The sequence below is a fragment of the Camelus ferus genome, chromosome 1 (genome assembly GCF_009834535.1).
Source record: "Camelus ferus isolate YT-003-E chromosome 1, BCGSAC_Cfer_1.0, whole genome shotgun sequence".
Classification (NCBI taxonomy): domain Eukaryota; kingdom Metazoa; phylum Chordata; class Mammalia; order Artiodactyla; family Camelidae; genus Camelus; species Camelus ferus.
The window spans coordinates 81,284,197-81,308,473 of NC_045696.1; the positions used below are offsets into that span (position 1 = coordinate 81,284,197).

Below are 24,277 nucleotides of genomic sequence, written 5' to 3' on the forward strand. Positions count from 1 at the left end.
TTGAACAGTTATTTGATCAGAGTTCTGATTAACTGATTAACTTTCACAGAGTGTATGGAGTGTATTAAGAGAGAATTTAAGAAGGAATCTGACCTGTCTGGGTGGCCAGTACGTTCCCTGATAAAGTGACAACTACGTGAGGTCAGAGGATGGGTAGATTAGTGGCATTGGTAGGGCTGACTTCCTCATCAATATGTTGGCTTTCTTAATGACTCAAAGCTCACCTTTTGTTTTCCCTTTGTGGAAAGTCTTCTCTCTCTCATTAAAGCCTTCTGACTTTAATGAGCCCAGAACAGGAACCGGGCATTAGCCGTCTTGGCACCTCCTGCAGAGCGTGCTGACCTAGGGCCTGGCACGTAGCAGATGCTATGCAAAATGGTATTATATTTGTAAAAGCAAGAGGCCAGAGAAAATAAAATGAATTGAAAGACGGATAAAGGAAAAACAAATTCAAATTACAAGCCACAGCAACTTTGATAGTTATTTTTTTCTGGTAACCAAAGCTAAAAGGGAAGACATTATCATTTATACTGTTAATAGGATCAGAAAAGCAGACCCATTCCCATTCCTGTGGGCTGAATTGTAGGTGGAGGAGTCTTGAGGATTTGTGATGGATTTTGGCCAAATGAATGACAACACTTCTAGGGTTAAAACTTTTTGTGCATATTGTTATTATTATGGTGTCTCTTGCAGACATTTTTTATTTTTCACTCCATGGCACCAACGATTCCCATAGGAGACAATATGCCAATACCTCATCCAGCTAAGGGGCCTAGACAATCACTCCTTCTCTGCCAGGAAACCAATCCCTCCTCAGTCACATTACATTATATGTTTTCTTCTTAACTGGGTAACTCCCATATGGTCTGCATCAAGGTCTTCATAAAGACTTACAGGTCATTTTTATTTTAGTTTTTATCCCCCTTAACGGAGGCACTGGGGATTGAACCCAGGACCTCATGCATGCCGAACACGGGCTCTACCACTGAGCTATACCCTGCCCCACCACATGGCCTTTAAAATTCAGCTCACACTTGAATGTCTCAGCTGTCTTCCCTGGTGCCTCCATTAGGTTAGCTACCTATATCTCTCACGTTAGTAATTTTGCATGTTATTTGTGTCATTCTTTGATTTTCATTTGTGTTCCCCACTAGATTATAGTAAGTTTCATGGTGGGAGAGCTTGACTCTGTTATGTCCATTGTTGCATTACAGTCAGCCCTCTGTGCTCACAGTGTTAGTTGAATCCAAGGATGTGTAACCCATGGATACGGCGGGCTGACTGTACTACAACATTTACATAAAGGATTTGAGCATCTGTGGATTTTGGTATCCATGAGGGATCCTGGAATCAATCCTTTACAGGTACTGAAGGATGACTATATTATATATCATATATTATTTATTATTATTATTACTATTACTATTATTATTATTATTATTAGGCACTGTGCCTAGGATATAGTAGATGGGTAAATATTTGTTGAATGAATTCATTTAGTTTAGAGTTAACATACAACAAATCCAAGTGCTGCCTGCAGGATGTTGTGGCAAAGTCCCAAGTTCTATCAATGCTGCGGTGAAGAGATGTGGACTTAGGCAACCAATTGAACCACTCGGGGTCTGTGTCCTTGAATCTATAAATATATAGTTCACAGGTGCTTAACCTCATCTTGAGATAATATTAGAGCATCCATATATGCTTAAGTCTCATTTAATTTTTCATACATTTTAACATTTAGTAAACTATGATTTCAAAAAAAAAAAAACTAAGCTGTATGTCATATACCACCTTTGAATGCACTAGAAGACGGCAACCTCTCAGTCCATGCTCTAGGTTACTCCAGTCATGTGCAGAGTGTCATTACATCTGAAGATTCCACCGAAATCTCAAGGCAACCTTTTAAAAAGTAATTGCTATTATTTGCAATTAATTATCTTAGGAAATAAAGATTTTCTCTATCCTTCAGAACAAACAAAACTGAAAATGAATAAGATACTGAAGCTGACACATGATTTTAAATTTTTTTCAAAAATTCTACATTTGCTTTCACTAAAATACTCCCTTTGTTGTCATTGATTAACTTTATAACCAGATATTACATAGTTAAACTTATAAAAATAACTATTTACTAACTTTAAAAGTCTAGTTTTTGTTGATGTTGTATATTGGCATCCTGAATAAAAGTTCTAGTTGAGGAAGGGATTTCAGCACTAAAATTATTTAAAAAAATTTTTAAATCACATCCTAGAAGATGTCAGTAATCCCTACAAATTCTAATGATCAATGATTCTTTAACGATAAATTGTCTTTTCAATCTTTCTGTCACATTCAGTCAGCATCAAAGGTGAGAATGATAGACAAGTTCAGACAAATGCCTGCCTAATGCCAACAGGTGCTGCGGGAAGCAGGGCGGTGAGCAGGCGCACAGGTGTTCTAGCCGGCGTCTGCACAGCTGGGGGATAGTGGCACTTAGGAGTCTGTGCACCTCATACTTCCTTGTAGAGTGTAAACTGACCAGTTCCTTGGATCGTTAAAAGAATTACATGCAGTTTTATCCCCGTTCCATGGATTGAGAGCTGAACATTAGGCAAATTAGAACACACTAATATTAAGTGTCTTATTAATTCCGTTTTTTAATCCTACCATATTGTAGGTGCTTAAAGTGTGTTCCCCTGTGTAATAAATATGCAACTTAAAAATCCCTCCTTTATCCCCTGAAATCATTCACAAGCAAATAGTATGTGCTGACAAGCTTCTGTAATTGGAGGACCAAAGGCAGGTTTCTCTTCAGTCCAAGCTTAAGGTGCTCCTCGACTCTTCTTTCGTGATTAGCAGCTTTGGTTTTTATCACCATGAGTAACTCCCCTTCTCCTGTTTAGGAGTTTTCAGTATAGAATTAAGAGCCGTGGCTTTAAAATGAGACGAATCTGGCTTTGGATCTTAGTTCTAACATTTAATATAGGAATGAACTCTGACACTCATTTTCTTATTTGTTAAATAGGATTATTAAAAACATGTCTTCATAGAGCTGTTCTGAGTATTAAATAAGATTATATGCATACAGCCTCTGGTACAGAAGAACATCACATAAGGCTGTCTTTGGCTGTATTTATGACCATGGTTTTGATCATCATATCGTCATCAAAGGTAGTCAGTGGCTTGAAAGCATTACCTGGAATCATCCATTTTCTTGCATTTGAAAACCACTGTCTCTTCACATTTTATCATCCTCCAGGAGGCCAGTTCTAGTTTTTCACAAGAAAGTGTTCTCTGTAAGCAACAAGAGAGGGCCACCCCAACACACACTATTCAAGTCTCTGCTGCATCACGTATACCAACGTCCCATAGGCCAAAGCAAGTCACACAGCCAAGCACAGAGACAAGGATAAGTGGACCCCACCTCTTCATGTGGGAGGCCACCAAATATCCAGGCCATTTTTGCTTTTGGTCTGCCACAAATACAAAGCAATAAATAGATTCCTACGATCTTGAGAGAAAAACGATCTTCTTTATGTTGATTATAAAGCTTTGCTTAAATAAATACTTAATTATTTCTAAGCCCTGAGAGTAACAGATAGGTATTCTTATTCCCATTTACAGGTGAAAATAACTGACATGGAGAATTTAAATGGCCATGCCTGAGGTTGACCTAGACAAGATTTTTGAAGTCTTCTGATTGAAACAATGGTTCTTCCCAGAGTATTGGACTTGGCTTATTAAAATTACTTCTTTTTAAAATTTGTGACAATTTGGTACCATTACTTTATGTTTCATTATGACCCAGTGGTCATTAGTTTCTCAGTGAGCTTCATCCAGTGCTTAATTCTGAAGACATAAGAGTAATCCATTTACAAAACAGAAGATAACTTTCTTCTAACTGGTAATCTAATTCTGGCCTCAGTTGTTGTCATCTCTGTCTTTTTGAAAGAATCATCAGCCATCTCCCTCAACAAGCCATATTGTGAGAGAGTGGACTGCTTGTGAAATGGTTAAATGAGTTCTTATGGTCATAGTAAGTACCTCCCTTCCGATTTCACTGAATAACTATGGCCGTCATTGCTCTAGACTAGAAATCTGGATGGACAGCAGCCCTGAAGGCCTGATAAGTTGCATGCTCACTTACAAGGTCATATAAGATCAAGCTCAAGGTTCTGTAATAAAGCTACATAACCATGACCCACAGTGGTTCCATAATTGTGTTTGGAAACAGTGCGATTTAAACCTAAAATTCAAGTTACTTACATCCTTGCCCTCCTACCCTTGTTATTTATTTATTTTTTGGTGGAGGAGATTAATAAGAATGTTTATTTTGTATTACACTTTAGAACTTTCACATACTTTAATTTTCACAAAGGACTGAGACATGTAATAATAGTATAAAATCTGTCTCATTATAGATGAGAAAACTTAGGTTCCAAAAGGTAGGTTGCTTTCCTGAGATCATGCAGCCAGAAAGGAGTGGAGCCCAAACTGAGCATGCACTCCGCCTGCCCCCACTCATTTTCCTGACTCAGTGCATATGCCCCCTTCATTGTCACATCAACTCAGTTTACCTTTGCGAAGTGATGGAGAACATGCTGACGCCATTCTGATCTCCAAAACTTATTTATGTTGGATTTGATTGTGTACTGAATTACACTGTTGTTTAACTGTTTCATAAGTTCTTATGGTAAGCATTATTAGGCACTTTTTCCCCCTCTAATTCTCCCACGTCAGCCACCATCCCGTTAAGAACCCAGGAAGCAGGCAACTAATACTTATAGAAGCAGCCCAGCTCCTCACTAAGAATGACCGAAGCTGAGACCGTCAGGCTGCCATTGCAAAGTGACTTGTGTTTTACTGTCTCCTGTAGTTTCTTCTTTAGTGGAAAGCAGCTGTCGATGCCAGGCTGCCCGGAAACCCTCAGGTTTGTTTTCTCCCCTTCTACTTAGGCTTCCCTAAAGTACACCCGCTCGCATCCTACATTCATCCATGATTATTTGGCCCCACATGGTGGGTTTCAGATAGCTAATATGCACCATCACCAGACAATTTGAGGCCTGCTGCAGGGACCCTTCAACAAGTTGAAGGATTGTGAAGGTCCTTCTCTCCTTAGGCCCGCGTTGATAACCTCAGGGAATATTTCTTTGGTCAGCAGTGTGCCATCCCCTCCCCCAGCCCCCAGCCCAGCCCCTCACTCCTCTCCTCCCCTCCAGAAGCTGTGAAGGCCACGTGCTTCTCCATAGTTCAGCATCTCAATTGTACAGTCTATACTGAGAGTACCTAGTCCTCGACTTAGTTCAGCCATATGATACATAACAGGCTTAGGTCTCCTAGGTTTGCAGCTCTCCATTGCTTTTTCCTAAAGCTTATTTTTGTGTAGGCAGGAAATGTCAGCATTTCACCACTCTCCTCATCTTATTTCCATCAGTTCCTTTCAAGCTGTAAGGAATGCTGCTGTAAGTGAGTGGGCCCTTTGCAGGTATTCATCCTTTTATTCATATTTATTTGCAGGCATGTTGCTTGATGCTGGGATGTTATAGACAGCAAAAGCAGGAAGGATTGCTGTGATTATAGTTTTTATGGATTGGTACGGAAGGGAGGCTTCAATCATATGAATAGACAGATAAATGTGGATGGTAATTCTGGTAGATGCTACAAAGGAAGAGGCATGCCGTTCTCTGTGGGATTAGAACCACGTCAGGCAGATCAGAGAGAGCTTTGCTGGGGAAGGGACTCTGGAACTGAGATCTAAAGGCAGAAGAGAGCTTACAATCCATGGAGAAGAGTGTTAAGGAAAAGGGCAATTATGACACCGTGTGACCCATACCTCTATTCCAGTACCAACAAATATGTGTGCAGGTTCGGAGGTGGACAAGATGTAGTGGGAAGACTTGACATTACCTGAGAGAATTCAGGAAAATGTCCCGGAGGAGTGTCGATTAAACTCAACCAGGAATGATGAGTAGAAAGTATGTGCAGAAGAGGAAGGGGAAAGAAGACACACATGGGAGACTCCGGAAGGGCCCAGCAGTGTGGAGACACTGGAGGGAGGCCAAGTTAGCTAGAGGAGGCGAGGGTACAGACGGAGACACACCGTGAGTAATGGTAATGGTGATGTAACGTCTTACACTCAGAGAGTCCTACTGCTGCATCTCAGATAATTTGCCTGGGCTAGAAATTTTTTTCCACCAACCTCAAAAATAAAATACTTTTTAAAAGTCCAATTGATGTGTACACATCAAAATGAAATTATGGGAGAACACACAGTCTTCACCGGTGATGCCAGGTCCTCTAAAAAGGCGCAAGTTAGTGGGCTCCAAATGGAAACTCGGAATGAATGACATCTGAGTGAGGAAACTTACTCCGCAGGAGGGTTATCCCTTTGCACATCCGTGGCACTGCCACATTCCCCCTTTCTTTTCATGTGTAGTTTCCTGAAGGTGAGACGGTGCTCCTGCTCTACGCACATCCTCAGATCTAGGGAACTTACTCTTGCTCCCTTTCCCATCTGACTTTCATCGTCTTCAGTCAGGGACTTCAATAAAAGGAGACTTCAAAGAAAATGAACCCAACAAATTTTAAATTGAAGAGCCTGTATTTTTTTTTCTTTTCATTTTTCTTAATCTACCCTATACCAAGTATGATCAGTGATAGGTACTTGATGGACTTAGTTCCCAGAGGCCTAGAGTGAATTTTATCTCAATAGATTGTCTGCCTTGATCTCTTCCAGGGGAAGGGATGAGAATTTTTTTTCCCCAGCAGGTTGCATGCGATGTTGACTTGCTGTACAAACAGAAGCCCCCTTGGACTGCCAATGTGTTGTCTTGTAAATTTTTTCTTTGTAGTCAAGAAAGAAAGTCAAGTTATATGATAATTATGCTTGTTTAGTACCATAGGAGAAAAAACTAAAAGAAATAATTACATAGTGGATATAGCTGGTGATGAAAGACAGAATCCTACTAACGACAGTGGATTCTCATGACAGAATGTTTATTGTTCTAACACAGGATGAAGAGGAAGAAATCAAACAAGAAATTAACATGTTGAAGAAATATTCTCATCACCGGAATATTGCTACATACTATGGTGCTTTTATCAAAAAGAACCCACCAGGCATGGATGACCAACTTTGGGTATGTAGTGCTGTCCAAATTTGCTTTTCTTACATAAAAAACAACCAAGACTGAATGGTCCATTTCTCTATCCTCAATACTAAGTTCGATTAGGTGTTATGATTTCCATAACATTGTGTTTTCAAGGTTTTCTCCCATTTCCTTGAATACCTTTCCATCTTTTCAGTATCTCTACCTTCTATCCCTTAATGTGGACCATCTCTAAAGCCAGTTTTTTCCCACTAATGACTACCTTTCTTGAGTTTTTATTATATTTTAGGTACCATGCTATTTTTTTAATGAATTATATCATTTATTCAGGCTCTTTGAGGTGGACATTATTACTGTCTTTACTTTTTGGATAACAAAACTAAGGTTTACAGAGAAGTAAACTCATGTCCCATATTTTTGCTTAAACATCTTTGCTGCAAGCAGTTTCATCACACAACTAATTGGCCATAAGACAATTGTCCTGTAAAATATAAAATAATGAACAGAAAATAAAATAAGGGACAAAATTAAATATGAAAAATTAATAATTTTAAAAAGATTTCATCATGAAGAATGAAAATTCCAAAAAATATTTTAAAACATTTAAAATGTATGTAGATTTATGGTCATAGTTGTATTCAGGTATGTTTTAGAGAAAGCGGGCATTGTATTCGGGTATATTTTAGACTTTTTCCACGTCCATCATTAAGGATTCAAGATCTAATGTTGGATTTAAGTTCTTCACAATATGAAAAAATTCTGTCCTAAGTCTCTTTAGATTTCCCGGGGAGTAGGATTAACAGATGAAGATGCTGCTGTTTCTTATCAGTCTCTGTAACCTGTATAACTGGTGGTACATATCTGGACTATATTTAAATGTTCCTTCCCAGGCCCAGTCCTTATATTTCATCAAATCATCTAAGCCAGATTCTGTGCCAAATACCAAAATTCTGTCCACATTACGTTCTCCACTATCAAATTGCAAGAAATTTTTTACCGTCTTTAAAAAACTTACACTCATCAGGAATCACATAACCACGTCTTTTGCGGAGGGGGTGGATAGGAGCTTGATTCTTGTTTTGCCTCCAGCTTCTAATACTGCATGACAAATTTGGTAGAGAGGACATTACAGAACAAGCTGTTGTATCTAAATTAGCACAAGAATCCATCATTAATGCTCTCGAAGGCTGTTGTCAAACGAAATTGTTAAGTAGTTATTGTGTCTTGTATGGCAGATTTGTCTTGGGGCCAATTCATTGTGTGGCAAAACTGCTTGTGGCAAAAATTCTTACAGTGAAAATACCTAGAGCCAAATAAACTGCCCTGTGGTCTGGCTGGAAATGGTGGAGCTGGGGTCTAACCAAGCGCTGCGTGAATCTTTCTCCTTGTCTATCACTAATGTGTGGATGACTGAAATTTAAATTCAGACTCCACGAGTAAAACACCTATGACAGTATCTGATACTCTGTAGGTACAGTCATCCCTCGGTTTCTGAGGGGAACTGATTCTAGGACCACCTGGATAGCAAAATGCCCAAATCTCTTATATAAAATGGTATACTATTTGCATATAACACTGTACACATCTTCCCATGTACTTTATCTCTACATAACTTATAACACCTAATATAATATAAATGCTATGTAAATAGCTATAAATGCTACATAGATAGTTGGTGACTTGTGGGCAAATTTAAATTTTGATTTTTGCAACTTTCTGCAATTTTTTTTTCTGAATATTTTCCATCTCATTGGTTGAATCTGTGAATGCGGAGCCTGTGGCTAAGGAAGGCCAACTAAACTCTCAAAGGTTCCTTCCCTTTCCTTTCCTTTCCTTTCTGTTCTCCGTCTACCTAGCCGCTTGCCCCAATCCTGTATCTCTGACAGTCTATGAGACAGCTCTAGTTGGCTGTTCCACTAAGAACAAATTTAGTAAGTTTAATACCAAAACCACTATTCCTATCCCTGCGCAGCCCAGATTGCTCCTCTCACCTTTCCAATATCTGCCATTGGAAGTTTTATTGCTTAGTTCCATTGACAGGTTTACAATGCTGCCTTAATTTGACCTCCTTTGCCAATTTTATAACCACCCCATTAGTATGGGCCCAGTCAGTGGAAGCCTAGATTTTGTAATACCCCCTGTTTCTTCTTCTCTCTCTCTTGCTCTCATCTCTTCTCATTCCATGTGTTGTTGTTGGATTAATGGCTCTAAAAATACTGTTTAACCACTAAGTGTCTTGCTCATTTTCCAGAGGTCTTAATATGTGTCTAACACAAAATTCACTGAATTATCCAGTGCTAACTATATGCCAAATTATGTACTAACCTGTGTGGACCCAGTGACCACCATTTCATGGATAACTTCTCAAAGACCTCAATCTTGGCTAGAAGTTACTCTCTTAAGACATCAGACACCTATAGTCCAGCTGAGATAAAATATATACAGTGAATGCAACTGGTGACCAAAAAGGATACGATAATGTTAGCTCAGAAAAATAACAAGATTTTCATGTAATTTGATATTCAATAGAAGAATATTTGGAAGTGAAAAGAGCTGCTGAGAATTTTTTTCCCTATAAGACCCATCTCTAAATTTAAAATAAAAATATACTTTAAGGTAAATAAACCCACTTTGTATGGTCACATTGATTTTATATATTTTTATGTGATTTCTGAAAGAGTTACAGTAAGATTTTAGTTGTGGCCTCTTAACTGTATAGTAGATGTAAACGTGAAATTTAAAAATGTAAAAGTAGTATTTCTGTAATACTAAAGAAAGAGACATTACAGTAAGGGCTTAACTACAAAACTTGACTATATCAGTTTTCTTAAGTTATAATAAACACATTAAAAATGCAAATAGCTAATTTAAGAAATTTGTTGAGAAAAAATTTAGTAGCCTAACTTAGAGATGATGAGTTTTTATAAATCATTGGTGGTGGTTTTATGGATAAAATATGAATAGTTGTTTTATGAATAAAAGTGATAGTATTGGTCCAAACCTGGTTATTGTTATTATTACTATTATTATTATTATTATTACTGCTGTTATTCTTGTTCAAGCCAATCATTGCTATGGGTACTTTTGAAAGCTTAGTTTCCCCGTGGCCTGCAGGTTCAGCAGGACATGATGAGATGGCTCAAGTTGGGACATCTCTGTGTTACCAAAGTTCTGCTACATGATCAAGGATCTAGCACTGTAGCAATGACCCCTGCCTTGCCATAAGCTGCAGCAGGTGACAAGTGGAGAAAGGTGGCTGTTTCGATGCTGTCTGCAGAAGCGCTTTTTGTTTGTTCAGAGCTATAGCTCCAGATTAAAAGACGGCGTTAATAGAGCCTTGGAACCACCTCCGGCTTATCACCTGAGGTAGTGCAACTATTTCCAGATGAGTCACCCCTGACTATTAATATCAGTCCTTTGAGTGATGGGCCAGATAGGACAGTTTTCTTGTTAGGTTGTACTACTAAAATTGGGGTATTTCTTTGCAAATCAGCGGCTAAGGAAGGAGAGGAGTGGTCAAGGAGAGCTTGACTTGTTTTCACCTTTTTCCTAATGCTGAGTTTTTTTTAGGCTGGAAAGAAAATTAGTTGTCATTTATTTTACTGGATCTTAGTGAAGCTCATTGTCTTTCTCAGGGCCTCTGAGCTCATTAATAGATGGACAGAGGACAAGAATGCAGATATTCTGAAACGTGACCGTTTAGTTTGACCTGAGGTTCTGTGAAAGGCACTGGAAGTTTTGGCTTTTTTTAAATGAGCAAAAGCTACACTCCATTTTCAGTTCAGACAGCACTGGGAGAAAGCAGGAAGGCTGTTTGCATGCATGGCACACACAGGAGGTTTTATGCCCTGGAAATGAGTCGCCACCCACCAGTTCTCACTCTGGCCAGTTGCTCTTCCCGTGGAGATGGCTGTGATTGCTGGGAACCAAGAGCCTACATGTGCATATGTTCATTTTTTCATTCACTCATTCATTCATCCAACAAACACATATCAAGCACTTGCTAGGCACAAGGCACTCTTCCAGACACTTAGGATATGTTGGTGAACAAAACCGATGAACGGCCCTACTTGCACGCAGCTTACATCCTTGCTACAGACCACAAACAATACACGTAATAAGTCAGGAAACTATTGAGAATGCTGGAAGAGCAAGGAAAGGTTAATGAGGACGCAGAAAGGAGTTGTGGTGGTCAGGGGAAGCCCCGCCGTGGAGAACTCGAGGAAGGGCATTCCAGTCCTGGTATTTTCCAGGAATAACAACAAGGTGAGTGTGACCAGAAGATGTGGGAGGTGAGACCCAGGACCAGAGCAGGCAGGGCTTTACAGCACATTGGCAGGATGTCGGCTTTTACTCTGAGTGAGGAGGGGGCCACAGGAGGGTTTTGAAGGTGCAGGGGTAGAATCTGACCTACAGAGTAAAGGGGTCCCTCTGGTTACTGGGTTGAGACTAGACCAGATGAGGGCCAGAGTAGAAGCAGGAAGACCGGTTAGGAGATTGTTTCTGCAAACGGATGCCCTTCCTGAAGTTGGCAGAGGGGCATTGTAAGGAGTGATCACTTCCAAACCTGGGCACGTGGGGCAGAGCACTGCCTTCACATTCCATTTTCCCTAACTACAAACAAATGCAGGTAGCAAAATGCAGCAGTTAGAGGCCCCATATTCTGCTTGGAAGACAGAGGGCCTCACATATGTCAGGTTTGTGACCACGCAGAGGACTGTTCTGACCGTCCGCACCAGCAACCATCCATTAGCTTATATGTCACTGGGGATAAAAATACAAAGCTATGAATGCCTCCTGAGTGCAAGAGCATCATTTCTTTTTCTAGTTCTTCTATTTGATGACAAACCAAAGAGGAATTTAGAAGAATGAAAGGCAGAACAGAAACTTAATAGCTGGGGAACTAATACCAGATTACAATATTGGTGGGAACTTGGTTATGGAATATAATAGTGTGTACTTGTTCCAAGGCCTCTGACTCACTACATTTGGGCCATTTTGTGTTAGCTACAATGGCAAGGAATATTGATCACCTACTGTTCATGTGCCAAGTACTTTATTTGGTTGCATTGTCATATTATTTCACTGGAACTTTACAACCACTCTACAAATTAGCTGTTCTCATTATCACCACTGTACGGATGAGGAAATTAGGCTCAGAGAAGTTAAGAAGTTTGCCTGAGGTCTCAAAGAGGTAAGTGATGAAGCCAGTGTATTAGCTAACCCCAAGCTGCCTGATGCTAGAATCAAGCCCTTGAACTCTACAAGTTTCTCCTTTTCGTTGTGAAAAACAGTTCCAGTCGTTGTGAAAAATAATTCAAAAGTTGGTGTTCCAAATAGGACTGAAGCTTTGTGTTTAAACAAATTTATTTTGAGTTCACCATTTAGTTTGTCAGTTTCCCCAACTTTCAAAGAGGTTAGCAAGACCTGTTAGCTGCTAAGTAGATAGCATTTTCTTCATCCTAAGAAATAAGTTTTGAAAAGTACATTAAACCCTTTAGGAGTGTTTTAGCAAATAATTGCAAAGGTCACAGATAGTCAACTCTTTGGCCTAATGGCATTCTGTTAGGATTACATATATAAAAATATTATTATGGGTTATATAGAGACAGAGCCTGGAGCAAGCAAGAGCAGCTCTATCTACCATTCATTCCCAGTTTTCAGGCCGCAGGAATGATTCCCCAGGTATTTCTTTTGCTGTGGCTGGAGGACAGAGGTTTGCACATATTACACCAGCCAATTACATGGGCTGTTTCAGGTGTCTGATTGAATCATAATCTGTGTGAATTCTATCGGTCTTGTCGTGGAGATAAACTCTTGTTTAGTACCAGCTCTTTGTGGAAATACAACTACTTCTGATAATGGCCAAGTAATTCTCCCTTATCAACTGCTTGGGGCCTGATCCGGAAATCAAAAAAGGGAGCTCTTTCAATAAAGATTCTGATCTCTCAGAAACAAGGCGTTCTCTGACACACAACACTGCCATCTTCTTCCGCTGCGTCTCAGCAAAGAGAGGCTCTCCACTTTGCTCCCTGCCATTCAGACACTGGAGTGAGGAGCCCCGTCTATTAAATGAGCTAATTTCCTAAAGTTAGAAGGCAAAACCACACATATTTCGCTGTGTCTTTTGATACCACCCCAACAATCACGGGGCTTAGAATATCTTAGGAAATAAATGTCTGATTAGCTTCCAAAATGTGGGTTGGTCAAGTAAGAGAGCAGATTATTGTACTGAAATGATGCAGTAAGCCATTCATTAGACTGTCTCAGTGAAGACTTGCAGAGCTAAGATTTAGGAAATTATATTGTATGTGTTTTAGGGACAAACATCTAGCAGTTGGCTGAAGCCCAGCCTGGAATCCAGAGACCTGGATTCTCACCTTGGCAGAGGCAGCATCTCTGCACTTTGTTTCTTCCCTATAAAAAAATGATAACTTTGGACCAGGTCTGAGTTCAAACTGGCAGCCCAGAAGCCAGTTACTGCCCAGGTAAATGTGGCTAGTTTGGTCCACATAAGGTAGTGGTGTTTTAATTATGCCAACATTAGGAAAAAAAAATTGAGCTGTTTCCAGACAAAAGTCTGGATTCTGTGAAAGATTTTGAAAAATCAAATGATTTGGAAACCTTGGGCTCAAAATTCCGAATAGTAGCAGTACATTAGGAGGGGTGTAGGGATAGGTCCGTGGTAGAGTGCATGCTTAGCAAGCACAAGGTCCTGGGTTCAGCCCCCAGTACCTCTGTTAAAAACAAAGAAACAAAGAGCAGTACATTAGCGCAGTAGAGCAGCTGTTTAGAGGGCGGGTGCCCACTCCCGCTCGCACGGGAGGCCCCATCACTGCCTGCTGTCTTCCATGCCTGCTCCACTGACGCTACTAGTCCATGCCCCGTGTGAGATCTGGGAACGAGATTCTGAGATGAACCAAGATGTCATGCACTCACCAGTGAGGGCTCCTTTCTAGAATCTGCAGTGCTGTTGGCCACAGCCCCCAAACCTAAGTTTATTATAGTTTGGACTTACATTGCTGTAGCATCTTGATTTGGCAAAAATCATGCCTAATAACATTTTTGGTTGTTTTGAGAAAGTGTTGCAGGTAGTGCCATTAACAATCCAATCAGCTGTAGCTGAGTCTTCTGAACCATTCACTGGAATTTACTCATTTCCTGATTCTATGCATCAGAAGTGAGGCTTTCATGGAGGGTGGGGAGGCACATTTAATTAGTATTTGACACTTTTATTACTAATTCCCTCCTTCATATATAGCCTAAGTCACTTGTCTGGGGAAAATGATTGAATCTTATTATTTGTGAGTAGAAATTTTTAAAAGCTGAATTTGGTAACTATAGAAGCAGTGCCTAAAATAGTAAGAGGAGTGATTGTTAACAGTCTCCCCATCTTGGAGCTGCCCCATTGTGTGACCTATAGACACACAATGTAAGTTACTTAGATACAAACACAGAGCTTAAGCTACATCTGATTTAATCCTTTGCAGCTGAGCTTGAGTTGAGCTTTAATGGAGCCATTTTTATGAATTAATGGGTGATTGATTCTGTGACAAGAATATGAAAATGACTTATTTTATCCCAGTGAATTTCATTTGAACTATGCTTAAACTGCTTTCACCTTAGCAAAAGGAAGACTTCACATATGGCCAAAGTCACTCTGCTGATGTTAATGGCACTACCCTCTGATTCCTCTTCTGGATGAATTTTGAGCCCAAATCTATGTTCCTGTTTACGTTGCACTTCTCAAAATTCTCAACCACCAAGTATCTTAGTCCTAAGTCCTCTAGGTCCAGTGTTTTTTTTTTTTTTTCTTTTTTCCTATTTTCAACTTGTCAAAAAAACTTGCTTCGTTATCCTTACTCCAAATTCTTCTGTTTGGGTAGAACATTCTGAGAGGCAGAGTTGTAAATTTCTTATAGTCTATAAGGTTAGTTTCTGTGACTGATTTTGTGGCTCAAATGGACATATAATGACTTACCCCTAACAGGAAAAACTCTCCAGAAGATCTTGTGTGCATACTGAGAAATTTGAGTACCAGCAACCAAATACAAGGTGCAGCTAACTACTCTTGTTCCTTAAATGCTGCCGTGCTGGCTCTCTGAGATGACTGTCTCCTTAGACCTGGGCAACTATGGAGCGTTTCTAGAGGGGTTATCCTTTGGGCAGGCTTCTTGTTGCTAAAAATATCAGTTGGCTCAGTATATTCAAACTATGATTGTCATTCTCAAGATACAAAGTTGTTCATATCCAGAAACTATTGACAAAATCTGGGACTTCACATCCTTGGGGCTCATCTTTATATCTTTGCAAGACTTAGAATTTGTAGTTCAAATGTTCTCCAAGTCCAAAAACAATTCAGAAGGAGGAGGAGTTCCCCTCCCCGCCCCCCAAATACATGCTATTTTAAAGATGAATGCAAAAAAACCTGTTTAGCTTGCTTTTCCAAATTTGAAATTCCTAGACGTTTTACTTTACCTTTGCATCAGTTGATTGAAATAATAAATGTATACCTACCAATTTTTGTACTTCTGTACACACATATTTTATATTGTGGGACTTAAACTACCTTTGGCAAATGAAAGCAGCATTCTGTAACAAAGTACTGAGTTGGGGTTTTGTTTACACCTTCATAAATCATGCAGTTGGGATCTGCAGCTATTCCCAGCTACCCATGATAAAAATATCCTGTGCCTTGCGATGTTTCTGGACCTTCAAGGTCAGTAAGCTGATCCTTTGCAGAGCTGTGAATTCTTGAAAGTTTCTCTCTCCTCTCCTTTTCTTAGGGTGCCCCTTTGATTTCTTGGTGCAAACTTCTTTCATTTGGACCTTCAGGCTCCTATTCCCTCCTCGTCCTCTCTCCTGTCTCTCCCCTCCCCCACCTCCTTTTACTATAAAAGAGAAGGAATCTGTTAGGAGTCATTTATTCTTGTGACTGACTGACTAAGTGCTATTTGGGAAGAATGTGTTCCTATCAAGATATTCTGGGCTAGTCCTGCAGTTTTAAAATACCTTAAAGCCTTGTTTCTTGTTACAGAAACTTAAAGCCAATTAACTAGCAAGTGAGTGAATACCACAGGGACCCCAGAAATCACCCTAAGCCTCTTCAGACTGGCTCTGAGCGTAAACCTTTTTAAATTCTTTCAGAGGCGGCTGGGGTTGGAAAGGGCAAGTTAGAAGTGACCACATCTGCTGATTCCAAACCCATGTCCCCTCCCAGTTAGGGGGTGACCTCAGGGAGGACTCAGTTCTTCTGGAACTCCTGGGATCAGCTGAGGCCAAAGACCTTTTTCTTAAATACTGTCCTGAAGGAGAGGGAGAGTGCAGGAGGGCATAATAAGCTCCCCTTCACCCAACAACCTCCAAGAGAAAACATCCTGCTGGTCAGACAAAAATATGTGGTAAACAACAATGCAAACTGTGAAATGTGTTAGAAATCTTTGTTTTTAAAAATTAACGTTTTTAATTTAGATAGAAATAACTACCTATGTCCGATAATCCAAGCAACCCTTTCCCTAATAACTGGGTCAAACTACACACTGTGCTACTTTTTATTTTATTTTTTTTGAAGTATAGTCGATTTACAATGTTGTGTTAGTTTCTGGTGTACAGCATAGCGATTCAGTTATATATATATATTCTTTTTCATAGTCTTTTTTTATGATAGGCTGTCATAGGGTGTTGAATATAGTTACCTGTACTGTAAAGTAGGACTTTGTTGTTTATGTGCTGCTTGTTAAATATCTCCTCCTCGACACGGTTCCAGGGCTAGGATCAGGCCCGGGCCCAGCCCGCATCGTGCCTGAGCACAGTTCTGTCCTCACCTTCAACTTAACCTTCCTGCTCTCTTCTCAAGTGACAGGCATGCGTATTTCATTTTCTGACCCAGTTATGTAGGTGATACTGAGTGAGAATTTTGAATGTAAAATTCCTTTTAAACCTCTCCCACTGTCTTTCAGCCTTCCAAATAAAAAGATCCAGTGTCCTGGAATGCACCACTGTGTCTCCCTGCTGTGTGATACAAGCTTGAAAAATAGACATGAGTGCTTGGTGCTTTTTCATTAACAGAAAGTTTAGAAACATATGTGCCCACTGCTCTTTATAGGTGTCCTTTCAGCCATTTCTTCACCATCCTGGTGAAGTGGATCTTGGGGAGCTATTAATGCTATCTTTCAAATTGGAAACTTTCTTTTTTATAAATGCAAGCAGACCAAAGAATGGATAAGTAATAAATACAGTTTGAGATTTCTGGCTACCAGAAGCTTTCCATTCTGGTAGACACAGTGTTCACATCAGACATATAAGGCTGATGCTTTTATTTTGTTTTTGTAGAGATGGTGGCAGGGTGCGGAGCCCAGTGGGGTTAGGAATGTGCCCAGGTCATATAGCTGGCACTCAAGGAAGCATCACGCTTTCCACTCAGCTCGAGTGACTTCATGAGTATCTATAGCATGGGTGAGGCTGCAGACCATAGCTAGGCTTCACTTCCAAATAAATAAAGAGAAGGGCATTGAGGGGGAGAAGAATTAATGAAACCATAGCTGCAAATCACTTAGCCCAGTGCCTAGCACATGGTATCTTTTCAGGAAATGTTAGCAAGTGTTGTTGCCCCAGTGTCAGCTCTTTGAGAACTTTCTTTCAGGGAGAATATTAATGATGCATTATTTCTTGCTTGTGAGATGTGAAGTTATTGACTTATCGCTGCTGGGCTTGGCATGTTGAGCCCTGTTTCTGTTTATTAATGTGATGAGTTTACTTGTGGTGAGGGAGGGTCCCCGCTGTGCAGTGGCTGTAATTATCAGTGTTGCTGTGCGGCTGCAGGAACCGATTGCTAGCAAATGCTGGTTTCTTTCTTCCTTTTTCTTAAAAAAAAAAAAAAAAAACTCATTACATAATTTAACAATCATTTTGTTCCATAGTGAGATGAAAAGAATTTAGCAGCCTTCAGCTGGAGCTGAATGAAGAAGCAAATTATAGAAATCACTGACATTAGTGCCTGGCTAGAGCAGGATTGTTTCCTACCGAATATTTGAAAGTATTTTGTCCAATCTAATTTTGAAAGCCTGGAGTCACTGGGCTTCCACTGCTCTCCTCGGGAACTGTAATTACGTGGCCTAACAGAGCTCAGCGGCGGGACATTCTCTCCAGCTGATACAGGAGCAATGGATGCATTCGTAGGAGGTCTGGTCACTGCTGTTTTTCAAAGGATTTGGAGAAAGAGCAGAAGGATTTTGTTCACTTGAGCAACTGTTCTTTTCTTTCTATCGAGGATGTTTCTTTGGTCCGTCCTGCTGCTGTTGAACCATGATTTATGTAAATACGATTTTCTTTATGTTCTAGAGAATCCCCAAAATATACAAGAGTAGACAGAACAGTATCATGTACCCAAAACTAGCCCCAACAATCATCAACCAGTGGTCAAGCCTGCCCCATCTACTCGTCCATCTCCTTCCTTTCTTCTAGTATTTTGAAACAAATCTCATTATCTTTTTTAAAAAACTCTGGTAAAATACACATAGCATGAAGCTTACCACCTTAATAATTTTGAAATGTATAATTCAGTGGGATTAAGTGCACAATGTTGCACTCTCTCTAGTTCCAGAACTTTTTATTTTATTACCCCAAAAGGAAACTCCATACCCATTAAACCACAACTCCCATTCTTCCCTCCACCTAGTGCCTGGCAACCACCAGTCTACTTTCTGTCTCTGTGGACTTGCCTATTCTGGATATTTCATATAAATGGCCATGTTCATATATTATATAGCTTTTTTCCCTCTGGTTTCTTTCAGTTAGCACAACATCGTCAAGATTCATCCATTGCATCGGGCATCAGTACTTAATTTTTTTCAGAGCAGCATAATACTCTGGTGTGTGGCTGTACCACGTTTTGTTTATTCATCTGGTGATGAACAGTTTGGTTATTTCCACCTTTTGTCTGCTGTGAACGGTGCTGCTTTGAACATTCATATGCAAGTTTTTGTTTGAACACCGGTTTTCAGTTCTTTGGGGTATATACCTGGAAGTAAAATTGCCAGGTCATGTGGGATGTCTATGTTTTAGCTTTCTGAAGAACCACCAAACTGTCCTCCACAGTGACTGCAGCATTTTACATTCCCTCCGACAATGTATGAGGGTTCCAGTTTCTTCACATTCTTAACAACACATTATTTTCTGCTTTTCTTTTTGTAAAAATTATAGTCACCCTAGAGGATGTGAAGTGGTGTCTCACTGTTGTTTTGACTTGCATTTTCCGAATGGCTATTGGCACTGAGCATCTTGTCATGTGATTGTTAGTCATTTGTATATCCTTCAGAGAGAAAAGTCTATTCAGGTCTTTTGCCCGTTTTAAAATTATGTGCTTTGTATTTTTTTTTGCTGAGTTGTAAGAATTCCTTATATATTCTGGATCCTAGACCCTTATTAAATATATGCTAATATGAAACATATTGCAAATATTTTCCCCATTCTGTGGGTTGTCTTTTCACACTCTTGATAGTGTCCTTTGATGCACAAAGTTTTTAATGTTGATGAAATCCAGTTTGGCTGCTGTCATAGTTAAGAGACCATTGCCAAGTCCAGGGTCATGGACATTTACCCCATGTTCTCTCCTAATAGTTTCGCAGTTCTAGCTCTTATATTTAAGTCTTTGATCCATTTTGAGATAATTATTTGTATGTGGTGTGAGGTAAGGGTTCAGCATTGTTCTTTTACATGTGGATATACAGTTGACTGAGCACTCTCTATAGAAGAGACCATCATCAGATCATTTTCTCCATAGTATTTCAGTATGTTTCTCTAAAAGATAAGACCGTTTTTTTTTTATGTAACCACAGTACCGTTATCATACTTTAAAAATGTTAACCATATTTCCTTAGTGTCATCAAATATCTAGAATGTAGATTGTTTCAAAAATTTTAACAACTTAAAAAAAAAATCAGTATCCAGATAAGTCCTGTCCATTGTAATTTGCTGCTATATCTTTTTAAATGATTTTAATCTGCAGATTTCACCTGCATCTCTTTTTTCCTTCTTGATATATATTTGTTGAAGCAAATGAGCCACTTACCCTGTGGAGTTTTTTCAGTCTAGCTGTTGTTGATTACATCCCCATGATGTACCATGTTCCTCATCCCTCTGAATCTCCTGTAAATTGGTAGCTGGAACTAGGGACTTGATGAGACATAGGTTTGGGTTTTTGTTTTGTTTTGTTTTGTTTCTTTTTGGCAAGACTACGTCTTAGGTGATGTATTATGCTAATCAAGAGGCAAATCATAGCTGATTATTTCTTATTTTTTTATGTTAGCAGCCACTGATGATCGGTGCCTAAATCCCTTAGTTTGAGGTTGTGAAATAGTGATATTCTATTTCTATTGTCTCTTCTTCATTTATTAGGTGGATTATTTGCTTTATGTGAAGAGAAGCTTTACCTCTTCTGTTATTTAATCACCTTGCGGTAAAACTTGAATAAGAAAGGTGGTGTAAATTCTTGATTCTTTCCCTTTATTTACCAGTCTCAAAAATAAGAAGTTGGTTCATTTTCTTCAAACAGTGCCAATTATGTTCTTTTTGAGGGGTATCTGTGTTAATGCATTCAGTTAAGCATACTTAATGTGTTTCAAGACATTGCAGGTTTTCTTCTTACTGATGCTCTAATTATCCCATCTCTGGCCAGTGAGAACCTCTTAAAGTTGCCTCCTCAGTTCTTTGTAACATGATCTCATGGTCTCTGATAGCTTCCTGTCTATCATATATGGTAATTTTACAGCTTTGATTGGGTTGGAACAGGGTCTGTTGTGGCACTTTTAAATTTCTTTACAAAGCTCATGATAGACCTCTCTACTTCCCCTGGCACTCTGGAGAAGATGGGAGGGTTTCCTTAGCCTTTGTAAAATCATAAGAAGATAAATCAGGACAGATATTGGAAACTCATTCATGAAACTCATTTCATAAATTTTTATTGAGTTTCAATTAGGCATACAGAAAAAAAGAGAACATTATTTCTGCCCAAAGATTTTGCAGCCTGGTGGGGTATCTCATAGGACCTGATGACACGGTGCTGACGTCAGGAAGGCGCATTTCGACAAAGCCAGAACTAACCACATGATTTCATTACGGCTTTATTTTATTTCTGTTTCTAGTCAGAGATTGATTGCTAGTCATTCTAAATTCTTTTCATTTAATTATTTTAAAAGTAATAAGGTGACTTGTTGACGACTTTCTGAAGAAGAAGGAGAATGTATGGAAATAGATGTTTTTCTAAAGCTAGAAAATGACTATAAAAGCAGATAGATTGCTTTTCCTCTTCTAGTCTCTACATATCCATTAAGTGAGAGAGATGTTTATTTTCTGCCTATTTTATAAAGTTGCTGAGTACTGTAATGAGTTTATATTTATAGGAAACTTGGAGCTTTTTGGATGAAAGGTGCTAAATTAGGACTTATTGTTTATTGAATTTATCTGATATGTCCAGCCTCCTGGGAGCATTTGCTGAAGTTAATTAAAAGCAGATAGTCCTCAGTCTGACAGCTTGCAGTGCCACTTACAAACCAATAACGTAAACAGTGTGCTCTTCTATTGTTCTAACCCGGATTGCCTAGACAACCACAGCTCTTTCAGACAAGAGAACGATCCTACTTTTGTAGGAAAGATGAGTTTGACCACTGAATAAAAAAACACAGGGATATTCTCAACTACATCTGAACCACCTGGCTGCCTTCATTTTTTAAAAAATGCTTAGAATATGTAGGTTTGCCTCATTTTCAGGCAACAATTTTCAGGTTTGAAAATTTTAAATAATCTTTCCTTTCTATTGTTTTGGGAGGAAATTAAAATACTAGTTTATGTTTTATATATTGTATTATGATCACTTTTTCTTTGCAGGAATGGCATTCCAGAGCAGCCAAATGGGACACCTTATGCTTTCTTAACCCAGTGGAAGCCATGAAGTGTAATTACAATAATGGCATGTTTGCTTCCTTTGCCAGTTGGTGATGGAGTTTTGTGGTGCTGGCTCTGTCACTGACCTGATCAAGAACACGAAAGGTAACACGTTAAAGGAGGAGTGGATCGCATATATCTGCAGGGAGATCTTACGAGTAAGTGACAACACGGAATGTCTTGGGAAGTGTTGAAATTTGCATTAACTTACACTAATTCCTAAACGTGCTGGAAACTCCCTTAGAGCTTTACTCTAACAGGGATGGTGGCAGTGGTAGCATGTCACGGTCTGCTGTAATGAAGGGAGAGCCATTCTGAGTAGGCATGAGTTCTCTCATTCAGAGAGTTGGCGTTGGGTGCTTTCCCCGGGACTCATTTCCCATGGGGTTTCCAACTGGAAGTCTGATTTTAGATCGCAGAGATAGTGTCCCACTTAGGAAATGGGTTGTTTAGGGATAGTTTGAACACACATTTGAGTTCTCCTTTTGTTACAGTTTGTAACTAATTTGAGGCTTGTGTGACTTTAGCCATTTTAATACATACAACCTAGTTTCACTAATTTTACCCTAAAAGAAATTCTTTGAGATTTAATCTCTAAAATTGATCAGAATAGCTGGACACGAATATGCCTATTTGCCCAGCTTTGCCCACAAATCCCACAATCAGACAGTCTACACAATGGTGTCATATTTGCTAAGATCAGTTCAGGGAGGGGAAGAAGGTAGTTGGTCATATTTTAGTTTGCTCAAACTCATTTAATTATCTCCTACTATTAATAAGGAGGCAATAAGGAAGCTATAATATGTCCACTGAGCATTCTTCCTAGATCTGCTTAGCAGTTGTTATTTATTGTTTGTTTATCTGTAAGCTCTGCCTTCTCAGGATAAGAGAACAAAAAGTAAAACAGTTTGCATGGTGTGTCCAAGATATGCCTTTGAGAGATAGATTATGTGCTGGGGATGGAAGGAAGGAAACCATAAAATAATTATGTTTATTCACTTAATTCAAACCACATTAGGCAAAAAGCAAATAGAAAATGAAAATGTTTAAATGATAATACTTGTAATAGCATAAAAAAACAAACACTTAGAAATAAATGTACAGAAAGATGTGAACGACTTCTACACTGAAAACTACAAAATGTTACAAATTAAAGAAGACCTTAATAAATGGAGGTGTATATCCTATTTCATGAATTAGAATGCTGAATATTGTATCGATGTTATTTCTCCCTAATTTGATCCTTGGTTTTATTAAACTGCCTACCAAAATCCCTCTCGGTACATTTGTGGGTCTTGACAAGCTGATTTTTAAAACATTATATGGAAATGCAAAGGGCCAAGAATAGCCAAGGCAATTTTGAGGAACAAAGCTGAAGAATTTATGCTGCCAGTTATCAGGACTTATTATAAAGCTGCTAAGTAATTGAGACAGAGCAGTATTATCACAAGAATAGACAAATGGCCAACCACACAGAATGGAGACTCCATGAACAGACCCACTTCCTGTGGACACCTGATTAATGACAAAAGCAGGACAGAATGCATAGGGAGAGGGTGCTCTTATCAGTAAATGGCAATCAATGAATTGAATATCCATATGAAAACATGAAGCTTGACGCCTGCTTTATACCATATTGAAAAATCAATTCCAGCTGGATTATGGATATAAATGTGAAAGATATAAAAAATAAAGCTCTTAGGAGAAAATATAGGGTAATACCTCCATGGCTTTAAGTGGGCAAAAAGATTTCTCAAACAGAACGCAAAACCAAACTTGAGGGGAAAACGATGAGGTACGGCTTCTGATGTCCTTCAGATCTGACGTGTATCTCCAAGTATTTATGTGCCATTGTGTAAAGTTTATTTGAATTTCTTATCTGGAATTCTGCTCATTCAGGAAAACATGACATGTTATTTAGCCATCCAGACTACCCCGTGGGTGCCAAGAATCTACTGAGTCTCTAGGGCTGGTTCTGCCCGCTCTGTCTTCCTGCACTCGTGGGGAGCCCCACAGGGGTCAGTCGTGTGATCTCCAGGGTTCTACAAGCAGCCTGGAGGTTTCAGTCCATGAGTGTCTCTCAATAGCTGGTTTTAAAATGTGTGAAAACATGGTTCGCTTCCTTCTCCCAATACATTCTCCCAAATGATTCTAGTATTTGGGATAAGGTGATTCATGGAAAGGACATTTGATCCCCCATAGGCCCCTGGCCACAAGAAGTTTCAGAGATGACCCTTCATGCATCATAT

General features: G+C 39.4%; 1 protein-coding gene across 8 annotated transcripts in view; it reads left to right on the plus strand.

Moving 5' to 3' along the window:
* Positions 1 to 24,277, plus strand: part of TNIK (TRAF2 and NCK interacting kinase) — a 362,683-nt gene that overhangs the window by 215,063 nt on the left and 123,343 nt on the right. For all 8 annotated transcript variants that reach the window (XM_032484363.1, XM_014562072.2, XM_006188085.3 and 5 more), the window contains 2 exons: positions 6,993 to 7,118; positions 22,076 to 22,186. In XM_032484363.1, coding sequence (XP_032340254.1) covers positions 6,993 to 7,118; positions 22,076 to 22,186 — 237 coding nt within the window. The remainder of the gene's footprint in view (positions 1 to 6,992; positions 7,119 to 22,075; positions 22,187 to 24,277) is intronic.